Source organism: Barbus barbus, assembly GCF_936440315.1.
Source record: "Barbus barbus genome assembly, chromosome: 18".
Taxonomy (NCBI): Eukaryota; Metazoa; Chordata; class Actinopteri; order Cypriniformes; family Cyprinidae; genus Barbus; species Barbus barbus.
In genome coordinates, this window is record NC_136746.1 from 23,220,606 (window position 1) to 23,232,475 (window position 11,870).

Consider the following 11,870-nt stretch of genomic DNA (forward strand, 5'->3'; position numbering starts at 1 on the left):
GGGCCTACAACGCCACGCCATTGGTCAGTTTGAAGATTCCTCGGAACATGATTGGGCGATAGAGGTGTCAATCACCACGCATGGGCGGGAAAAACTCTAAGGCTTCTCTAACGATGAATAGAGAAGTTGGGTTGAGGTGTGTGCGATGAGGAAAAAGAGAGCCACCTTACTATTCTGTCTTTAATACAATGTTGTAAAATAACTATATAATTAATATTAAAAACTTGAATAGTTTATTAAGAAACCATCCTCTAAACCTATATGTGTCGTGAAAAATAAAAATGAACTGAATAGAAAAAAATCATTCAAAGCACTAATGCATCTTTATTCAGAATGGCGAAAGTCTGGACCGAGAAAAAGAAAAGGAAATAATCAATCTCGACAGGAATGAAGTTAAACCTGTATGAGAGCCCAACCCATTTGAGGAGCGTCTCATTCCAAAGAAGAGCACACCTGGCGTGAACTACCAGCACATCACACGAGCATCATTATGGATCATATGCCATCGTTTACTCTCAGCTGCGGTTTCATGTATGTTTCAGGAAATGAGTAACGAGAGCGCGCGCGTAGCCATCCACGTCATTGCGTACAGAGGGAATGGCTGTGGATAGTAATGGATAGTCTGCACACTGGGACGCAGGGTTAGTGTCATTCCTGCGATTCAGTGCCTTCTGGGCTTTTAAAGTTTTTTATGTTTAAACAAGCGGGCATGTTTAAGTTAGTAAATTACCTTAGTCCAGTGAATATATAGCCTAATGTTTTTTTTTTTATTATTTGTGAAATTTGAGGTTTAGACCTAACGCAACATGTAATAAAATGTCAAACGATTAATCGCATACAAAATAAAAGTCTTTGTTTGCATAATATGTGTTCTGTGTATATTTATTATGCATACATAAACACATCCATACAGTATATAACTTGAAAATATTTACATGTCCATATTTATATTCATTAAATCTATATTATAAATATATTTATTACATTAACAACCAATTTTTCTGAAATATATACATGCATGTGTGTGTATTTATATATACATAATAAATATACACAGCACACATACATATATTATTCTAATATACCTATATATATATATACATTCTCATTTTATTTTATCTATGTCTTATTAAAAAATAAATAAAAATTAATAATAATATTTATCTGTAATGCGTTAGGCTAACCAAGACTTGTAATAGCACTTGCACGTTGTCGCTCTTTTGTTGGTTTTGATTGCTTCTTATGTCCTCATTTGTAAGTCGCTTTGGATAAAAGAGTCTGCTAAATGACTAAATAAATAAAATGTAAACAAAAACTTTTATTTTGGATGCGATTAATCATTTGACAGCACTAAATAAAATACATATACAGGTCCTTTTCAAAAAATTAGCATATTGTGATAAAGTTCATTATTTTCTGTAATGTACTGATAAACATTAGACTTTCATATATTTTAGAATCATTACAACACAACTGAAGTAGTTCAAGCCTTTTATTGTTTTAATATTGATGATTTTGGCATACAGCTCATGAAAACCCAAAATTCCTATCTCAAAAAATTAGCATATTTCATCCGACCAATAAAAGAAAAGTGTTTTTAATACAAAAAAAAAGTCAACCTTCAAATAATTATGTTCAGTTATGCACTCAATACTTGGTCGGGAATCCTTTTGCAGAAATGACTGCTTCAATGCGGCGTGGCATGGAGGCAATCAGCCTGTGGCACTGCTGAGGTGTTATGGAGGCCCAGGATGCTTCGATAGCGGCCTTAAGCTCATCCAGAGTGTTGGGTCTTGCGTCTCTCAACTTTCTCTTCACAATATCCCACAGATTCTCTATGGGGTTCAGGTCAGGAGAGTTGGCAGGCCAATTGAGCACAGTAATACCATGGTCAGTAAACCATTTACCGGTGGTTTTGGCACTGTGAGCAGGTGCCAGGTCGTGCTGAAAAATGAAATCATCTCCATAAAGCTTTTCAGCAGATGGAAGCATGAAGTGCTCCAAAATCTCCTGATAGCTAGCTGCATTGACCCTGCCCTTGATAAAACACAGTGGACCAACACCAGCATCACTGACTGTGGGTACTTGACACTGGACTTCAGGCATTTTGGCATTTCCCTCTCCCCAGTCTTCCTCCAGACTCTGGCACCTTGATTTCCGAATGACATGCAAAATTTGCTTTCATCCGAAAAAAATACTTTGGACCACTGAGCAACAGTCCAGTGCTGCTTCTCTGTAGCCCAGGTCAGGCGCTTCTGCCGCTGTTTCTGGTTCAAAAGTGGCTTGACCTGGGGAATGCGGCACCTGTAGCCCATTTCCTGCACACGCCTGTACACGGTGGCTCTGGATGTTTCTACTCCAGACTCAGTCCACTGCTTCCGCAGGTCCCCCAAGGTCTGGAATCGGTCCTTCTCCACAATCTTCCTCAGGGTCCGGTCACCTCTTCTCGTTGTGCTGCGTTTTCTGCCACACTTTTTCCTTCCCACAGACTTCCCACTGAGGTGCCTTGATACAGCACTCTGGGAACAGCCTATTCGTTCAGAAATTTCTTTCTGTGTCTTACCCTCTTGCTTGAGGGTGTCAATGATGGCCTTCTGGACAGCAGTCAGGTCGGCAGTCTTACCCATGATTGCAGTTTTGAGTAATGAACCAGGCTGGGAGTTTTTAAAAGCCTCAGGAATCTTTTGCAGGTGTTTAGAGTTAATTAGTTGATTCAGATGATTAGGTTAATAGCTCGTTTAGAGAACCTTTTCATGATATGCTAATTTTTTGAGATAGGAATTTTGGGTTTTCATGAGCTGTATGCCAAAATCATCAATATTAAAACAATAAAAGGCTTGAACTACTTCAGTTGTGTTGTAATGAATCTAAAATACATGAAAGTCTAATGTTTATCAGTACATTACAGAAAATAATGAACTTTATCACAATATGCTAATTTGAAAAGGACCTGTACATTTGTTTCTAATAAGCCCATTAGAAGCCTACTACATTTTTATATAAATCTGCAATGCCATAACTTGTATTGGGGATTGAAAGGCACCAAACTGTAAAAATTATGTAGTGGTATTGATGTGTTTGAGAAGTTGACAGTAAATGACAGTTGCTTGCTGGGGATTTTATGGTGGCTTCCAATTCAGATAATTGTATGCATTTGAAACCGTAATTCTTTACTGTATATTTAAGGGCGTTTACAACACACATAGCACCCACAAACACAACAAAATTGACAGTTTCTCGGGTTTCTTATTTGTAAATCGCTTTGGATAAAAGTGTCTGCTAAATGACTAAAAGTAAAAGCAAGTAAAGTAAGCTGTCATTTCCTGAGCTAGACGCCAAATTCTGAATTCACATCACTTTCACGCAACATTGTTGAATTTTACTGAGTAGGGCAGTTTCCGATCGAAGGAACAAATGAGAACAAATGAACAGGGCTGTCCTGTTGCAGCATGTTTTGAGTTCAGCATAGCAAACCTCACCAGGCTGACATTACATCAGAATTATTAGCTGGACTCTCATCTTCAGTGTTTACACTGAGAGAATCAAACACTGAAAACTGTAGAATCCGCCCTGAAAAGTGCATGACACTGGGGAGCTCATAAATCTCAGAGACAACCTCACCCGTTTAAAAGTCACATTTGCATTTCAAAGCACACTCCGTAGTTATTCAAGAACACTAATGAGATTCAACAATAATAAAAAAAAAAAATAGTCAGGAAAAAATGTGAGGAGATGAAGTTGTACAATTAATTCTGCAGCTCTGGAGAACAAAAACTTTTCCCATTTACAAATTTAGAAGTTCTTACAGGTTAGTAGCTACATGCTTAAAAAAAAAAAAAAAAAAAAAATTTTTTGACATGATTTTGTAAAAAAGCATTTGCTAAGAACATCACACACACCACACTTTCGGACCATGAATGTAAACCCTTGGCATAGGAAGAATTCTGACATGGTGTGATTATGGTTGCACTTTGCATAATTGATTAGAAAGTGATTCTGACATTGTATCCCAGTGGTGCTGATGCAGCCCTCCAAGGTATTCAAGAAAATCCCCATGCATTAAAGGAATAGTTAAAAAAAATAAATAAGAATTATTAATAATGTACTCACCCTCATGCCAGGATGTAGAGGAGTATGTTTCTTTGTTGGAACAGATTTGGAGAAATTTAGCATTACATGCAGTGAATGGGTGCCATCAGAATGAGAGTTCAACCCAAAATTTCTCCAAATCTGTTCTGATTAAAAAACAAACTCATCTACTTCTTCGGATGGCCTGAGGGGGGGGGGGGGGGGGGGGGGCACGGGGGGGGGGGGTTGGGGTACATTTTAAGCCAATTTTAATTTTTGGGTGAACTATTCCTTTAATACAATACAGCTTCAGTTTGTAGTCCTGAAACCCAGAAGACAATTTCATCATTTTCAAGTCAAGTGTTTAACCTCAAAAGTGAACTTATGAAACAAGTTGCTAACAAAAAAAGAAATGTAATGTTTACATAAGGACAACAACTACCATATAGAGAGTTTACCTGCTGGACAAATCAAACAAGAGTTGTAATTCTTATAATAGCAATTTGTTCACAACTTACATATTAAAAGCACAAAACTGTTTAAATTCTGCCAATGTCTATAATAAGTTATACGTTTTATAGGGCAGAAGATTCTAATTTAGACTCCATTAAGCATATCTTTATCTATTATCCTTACATTTGTGAGGCATCAGTGCTAAGTAGCTTAGTGCACTTTGCAACTTCTGAGATTTCTGGCAATTGACCAATTTGTTTCAGTGTCAACTGTCTCTTAGCAAAATCGGAGTTTGTCCTGTGCATATATGATCATGCTAGTTTTGAGCGGTCTTTCTGTATAGCTTGTTTTCTGTGAGATTTAGTTTTGAGCTGCATGGAGGAGATGCTTTTCAGAGAATCTTTCTTGCCCACACTGATTTCCTCTGCTCCCGCTTTCCACTGCAACAACTGGCCATCCTCCCCGCCCGTCAGCAGAGATTGACTAATCGCATCCCACTGGAAGCACCTCACTGTAGCTGAATGACCCCCTTTGAGGGATTTAATGAACCTCAGACCACACCCACTGCAGTCCAGGAGGTAGAGCTCTCCATGATTACTCCCTCCCACTAAAAGAAGACGCTCCTCATCTGACAGCCATGTCCCGCCCACAAAGTACTCAAGCGAGGCTCCATCAGGGAGCTGGACAAGTGTTCGAGCATCAGCTGAGCTTAGAAGGGTCAGAGTGTCATCACTGTCTGGGCGAGCCACGTCCCACAGGTGGAGCCCTTCATCATGGGTCAGACAAAGCAGCTGGTCAAGATCTTTGCCTGTTAATAGAAGAAATTAATCGAAAGTTTTGGGTTCTGGGGAGTACAAATATGGTGATGTTTAACATTTTAATTCAAACAGAATTTGAAACTCACATTTTCAGCAGTTTTGTTACTTGGTAGTAATATGATTTAAATAATTAAGGCTGTGCAGTTAATCGAATTTGATTATCATGTGCATCTCGTCATTAAAGCCGGTTCAGTGATTGGCAGTAAGTCACCAAACACCTGCTTTCAATTGAAGTGGGAATTACTACACAGAACCATAATTCACTGATGAGATAGGCAATTTTGTGTTTATAATTGAAGGCGATTCGTCTGCGATTATGAACGCGATATTGCCCGTGTAGTAATTCCCGCTCCATTTGAAGGCAGGTGATGGTGATTTACTGCCAATCACTGAACCGGCTTTACTGACGAGATGCACATGATAATCAAATTCAATTTAACTGCACAGCCTTAATAATTATGCTATCTTAAATAGCCAATCTGAATATACAAATGCGTATTGGGTTCCCACAAATTTTATCCAATTAACTGAAAGTAAATGTACTTAGAAAAGGCCATTTCTAGTCAATTAAATATTTTAGAGCAAAAGCATAGCTACAAAAAAGCATACATTTTATACTATTATCAGTTTGCCTGTTATTGTTTGATTACACTTCATATTAAGTGAATTATCAAGTGAAACAATATTGTTTATATTTCACAAATTTACAAAAATACATTTATATAATTATTTTTGATCAATTGTATGTCATTACAAAAAGTACATTAAAATAAAATATTCCTATACTACATAAAATTGACTGCATAATTTGTAGCAAATTATTTTACATCATTCCAATTACCATTTATTATTAAATTTAATATCTTGAAAGTCTTTTACAGGCCAGAGGCCCGTTTCAGAAAGGAGGTTAAGTGAAAACGGAGTATGTTAACCCCGAAATCAGGGAAACTCTGGGTATTCGGTTTAAACATGGGAGGTTTGTCAAACCCAGGAAAGCAGGGCAAGTCAAGCCCATTTCTGAAAGAGAGGTAACCTATACTCTGTATACCGTAACTTACTCTGCGAACCTAACCTGGTCGGGAGCAGGTTTTCTTTGGTAAACCCAGAGTTTCTTTCCGTCTCCTCCCCCTTTTTAAAGTGTTAGCGATGTCAAGAATATAACAGAGCACCAGAATCATATGAGTTTACCAGGCTGGGGTCAGGGCAGGCAGCAGGCGGCGAACAGGTCAGGAAACAGATCAAACAATGAAGCGGCAGAGAATCACAAGGGTCAAGACAGTCCAGGATCATACACAGAATAAACAATCAGGATAACCGCTCAGAAATGTCAGACGGGGCTAAACAAGACTTCGCAATGAGGTGGCGTGAGAGTGTGGCTTAAGTAGCTGGGGTAATGAGAAACACCTGGCGTAATCAGTCCTAGGTATGTGGACAGCTAATACTCGGGTGAGCGTGCCCTCTGGTGGTGATCAGAGAGAGCCATAGAGGCCTGATTTGTGACAATAGCCTATTATTTATGTTATTATATATATATTTTTTACACCGTATTCATGTGCATATTTATTTGAGCGGTACCATTTTAAATGGTAGTTTTCTTTAAAACATCGGAGATGCAGAGCACATTATAAGTCCTGTATGCAGATTTTAAGGAAAGTGTGCATCGCTCTCACGCTCTTTCTGAGAATTTGTTTCCTGCATGGGCACAAATCCGTCAAAGAGGAGTTTTCGTAGGTCAGTGGTATAGCAATGGGTTTAAATGAGGCTAATCTGATAAATGATGTTCACTTGATAACATCTTTCTGTGACCTGTGGAAGTAACCCGAAATAATCAGAATTTCCTTCAGGATTTTCAGTGTGGTTGGATGCATTGATGACAAGCGTATCCCCACCATTGCACCTTCTGAAACTGATTACTGTATGAAATGGGAGGATGCCAGATGAAGGGGTAGTACGAGCCATAACCACCACCACAGCTGTTAAATAAATTATTCACAATTTTTTGGTCATCTTTATTTCCTAATACAAAAGCAAAAGTTATTGTTTTTAATTCTTTAATTATTGACCATCTCCTCTTCATCTGTCAGTGGTGCTGGTGCAGGTTCTCCCTCTGCCTTCTTGCTGTCGACAAGTCAGTGGTTAATTTTATTACTCTAATTAAGAAATGTAACAGATTAGAGAATATTTAATTACGTGAAAAGAGTGTTAGACTATGTGGAAAAAGCTGCAGCGCATTGAAATAGACACTGAATGATATTTAATGTCAAATGTCTGTAAAGTCATTTAGCCCACACCCATGAACCTTTCATATTTAAAGCTTTACCATGATTGAATTGTGTTTTATACTTCATTTTTAGCTGCTGCCACTTTTTTTTTTTTGTGGCCATGAGATACCATTAAAATGAATATTAGTTCAATAATTTACAGTTTTCACCTCTGATATTATAACAGTTATTAAGTTATAGGCAGTTATTAAGAATTAATGTTACGCATTGATGGAAGAAGATGGTGAATCGTAATTTCGGCGCTCCGCTGATCATGACTTTTCATAGTCGTGGTGCATGCGCTTAACTCAGAGTCAACCTACTTAGAGTTGAGTAAACTAACTCAGTTCAGCTGTTCTGTAACCGAAAACTCAGAGTTTCCCATCTCAGATTAAGTCAACTCAGAGTTCAAGTTTAAACTCCGAGTTGGTTGAACCTCCTTATTGAAACGGGCCCCTGGTCATCACAATCTAACACCTAAGCATACCAAGAAAAAACCTATATGAATATACTATTAATAATAGTAGTATGCCATAGAAATTTGTAAAAATCATCATCAAAGGCATGGTCATCACAATTTAACAGCTAAGCATACCAGGAAAAATATTCTTTATGATCCTGATTATTACTATTATTATCATTATATAAACATTTCAATGTCATAGAAATTTTTAAAACACCTTAAGAAGCATTTTACAAGCCTGCTCATCACAATTAAATAGCTAAGCATGAAATCTATACATAATAATAATAATATATTTTTTATATTAATATTTAAAAAAAATTAAACATTGAAGTGTTTTACAGGCCTGGTCATCAAAATTTAAAAACTGATATTTTACATGACTAAGGGAACTCTGTTTCGTGTACATTGTGACATAAAAAAAATACTGCTCAAGTTTTACTGTTATATAGTTTGGATTGCTCAGTCAGGTATGCTGGGACTGCCTACCTGTCCAGCAGAGGGAGCTTGCAGAGGAATTGCAGTTACAGGTGGTGACAAGAGCATCATCCTCTCCACCCAGACTCAGATCGAACACGTTCACAAGCCCATCTGTGGCTCCAGAAGCCAACCGGTCCGCCTGCCGTGGGTGGAACTTCACTGTAGTGATGTCATCACTGTGTGACTCTGAATAAACGCCCAGCAGACCGCGCATCTCGCCTCCATCCTGAACCATACGGGCATCCCAGAATACCAAAAAACTGTCCTCCCCCACCTGCTCTGTGCCTGCGCACAGCACACGGTCACTACAGCTCACATCAAACGAGCAGTACGAATGTGTCGAATCGCTGCGGAACACCTGGGTGGCATCAGAACCAGGCTGCCGGACGTCCCAGCACCGCAGTGTCCCATCGGCAGAGCCGGTGAACATCAGGTGAGGGGAGAGATGAGAGAAACGCACCCCACACACAGGAGCCGTGTGACCCTGGAAGTCACCCACCAGGCGGAGCGTCTCTCTGCTGTGCAGGTGCACAGAGTGATTGGAGCAGCACACAGCCAGCACATCTGACCCGCTGCTGGCACAGGAGAGCTCCAGAATGTACGTGGCCTCACTGGGCTGCAGCCTCCTGGAGATGGAGAGAGTCCTAAAGGTGTCCTCCAGAGTGTCCATGATCGTCACCGATTACCCTGGCACCTTAAAGCAAAAGAGCGTCATTTCACAAATGCTTTTCTTTGAAGTGGCCTAAAGCAGAGGTTCTCTACTGGTGACAGATTTGTGTTTTACATGGCGAATTATTGCCTGCTGAGAGAATGAAACCATCAACACTGAAGAGGCAATCAAAACACATAATTGACAATCATACAGTTCATGTTATTATTAAAATATTCAAAGTTTTTAAAGACTATGATTTGTTGCTAAATGATGTAATATCTGGGCCCTGGACCACTGATTTCCTGTACTATTGTTTAGTGACTAGATCAGTGCCACAGACCCCCAAATAAAATCATCCTCATGCAAGGGACTACCATACTAAAATTTAAATGGCATCTATATATTTTCTTCTATAAAGCCCCATTTTATGCTGTAAAAAACTAGTATTACAAATATGTATGAAATACTATTATTTGAAAAATATTTTACAACTTTACTAATAGTTTACTACTACAGCAAAATTACATTATTGTATAATTTTCTTTAATTTAAATCAGATTTATATAATGTTTTATTCATATAATTACATTTGTTAGTTTAAATTTGTAATTACTTATTATTTTTCTTGATCAAGGACACAGTGGTTTGAATCCAAAATTCATATTAAACGATAAAAATAAATAATTAGAGCTCACTAAACGGATATGACTCAAGTTAAAACAATGATTTCCCAATTATCTGGAAAGTGATGCAGAATTATTGTCAAAATCACGGCTATAATTAAAAACATGAAAGCCAAGGAGATGAATTAGACTTAGTTTTGAATCAGTTTCTTTGCATATTAAGTGTATACAAGTTAACCTAACAAACAGATAACACATAGAAACAAAGTAGAAATCTCATAGCCTAAAGTACTCAAAACATACCGTTCATTAATACAACTAGTATTGTATTTAATCGATACATATTATTGCACAAAACACTCACATGTGATCGGTGTGCCGCCTCCTTAGCTTCTCCCCGGAAACACAGCGACGCTGAACATTAGTTCCGCTTTACGACACACTTGCTTCATTTGTTTTAAAAACTAAAAACAACTGAATTCATCAGCATTTCTAAATCTGAGACACAACGACGGACACATTGTTTATTCGTTGTTGTGTCTAACACGAGAAGAGGTAAGAAACGGAGACTATACAGCGCTTTGTTGCCAGTAGATGGCAGTGATTCTCTGTATTATAAAATGAGAAATCCTCAAACTTCAAGCATGGCATATTTAACGACGATTTATTTGTTTGTTTGTAATCCCATAATATATATTCAAATGTTAAATTCGTTGTAAATCACGTCAAAACGAATTGTATATATGGTACTTTGCCAGAAACCCTTTCAATTACAAATTTTAGGCAAGTACAGCTGTAAATTAGTTTCTACTGTTTTCAAAAACTAATAGAGAAAGTTACACAGGAGGAAATAACTGGGGCATTTATATTGGAGAGTGAAAGAGTATAATGTAACAAGGGTATCATTGGGATGAGAATAGATGATGAGTTTTTCCTTTGTCCGCCTGTCGCCTTTGTTAAACTCCCAAAGGACACAAACAGGAGTGAAACTTGACATATGAAACAACAATCAGCATTGTCATCAGATGAGGACAGGAAGTATTTTGCTGACTTGAACAGTACAGCAGGCCCATGTTGACCTTTATGATCATATTTCCAAAAATCCTGTCCCTTTGTCCTCTTTTAGCCTGTAGGGAATGCATAAAAGTCCCCAAAGGAGCATATTAAATAGCAAGGCCTTGACTTGAGCATTTGACATGAGATATAAAACCTAAGCAAACCTTTTTTGCTCCTGCTTATTGTTGAGTGTATGCTTGGCTAAGTGCATATGAGAAGCAAAGAGGTGTGTGTAGTAAAGTGTTCAGTGTGTGATGAGTAGGTATGCATTCACACAGGCCTGTGCCAGCAAGCAAAGCAAAAACAACCAGTCTTTAACCCTGTAAAGCCTAGTGTATCATATTTGATGCATGCAATTCTAAGGCCTTTAAATGATCAACACTGTGCTGAAAAACCTGTTTTTCATAATGTACTACATCCCTTCTGTTGTCTGATTGGACAGTGTATATGTTCAGGTCATGGTACACGTCTTATTGCTGTGAATTCTTTAATTATTTTTATGCAATAAACATAAGACATTTATAAACTTTTATATTAGTAATATTTTTAGATAACTGGACTGGAACTTATGTTCAGTATAAAATAGTGATTTGCATTAGAAGCTATGAGAATTTCATCTACTTTTTGGCAGTATAAATAATATCTGCACTAAATGTAATATTTTTGCTCTGTTTGGGCCTCTGAATAAAACTAAGCTGTTTTTTTTTTTTCTTCCTCGAGTATGAATTCTCACCATATAATATTTGAGCTGTGCAAGTTTTTTTTTAACAGTTTTTAAAAATAGTTTGGCTAGTTTTAATAAAACTAGTTTTTAAGTTTTAATAAACTGTTCTTTACAGGCTTTACCCTTAGCCAGGTCTGTGGAAACGCATGTTAAATACTGTACAATACTAAAAGCCATGCGTTTCAGTATTTATAGCTCTAGCTCATTTGACTAATAATTACATCTTTTATGACTAAGCAGTGAAAAGAGAAAAGAGAAGAGGGTGTTTTGTT

The 11,870-nt window shown here is 37.7% G+C and overlaps 1 protein-coding gene across 2 annotated transcripts; it reads right to left on the reverse strand.

Annotated features, from left to right (window-relative positions):
• Positions 1–3,150: 3,150 nt before the first annotated feature.
• On the reverse strand, positions 3,151–10,217 carry LOC306884265 (WD repeat-containing protein 89-like). Of its 2 annotated transcripts, none has more exons than XM_079440002.1 (3): positions 10,183–10,217; positions 8,553–9,237; positions 3,151–5,329 (listed from the first exon to the last, which is right to left on the reverse strand). In XM_079440002.1, the coding sequence occupies exons 2-3, from the start codon at positions 9,211–9,213 to the stop codon at positions 4,833–4,835; spliced, it is 1,158 nt and encodes a 385-aa protein (XP_079296128.1). In that variant the 5' UTR covers positions 9,214–9,237; positions 10,183–10,217; the 3' UTR covers positions 3,151–4,832. The 2 variants fall into 2 exon arrangements, with proteins under 2 accessions (XP_079296128.1, XP_079296129.1); XM_079440003.1 differs by having other exon boundaries at positions 3,727–5,329; positions 10,122–10,190.
• Between the last annotated feature and the right edge of the window lie 1,653 nt (positions 10,218–11,870).

Excerpts from the sequence above, each read along its gene's own strand:
- LOC306884265 (XM_079440002.1), bottom strand. The coding sequence starts at position 9,213 with ATGGACACTCTGGAGGACACCTTTAGGACTCTCTCCATCTCCAGGAGG. Across the intron at positions 5,330-8,552 it reads AAGCTCCCTCTGCTGGACAG|GCAAAGATCTTGACCAGCTG; the intron begins GTAGGCAGTCCC and ends TTCTATTAACAG.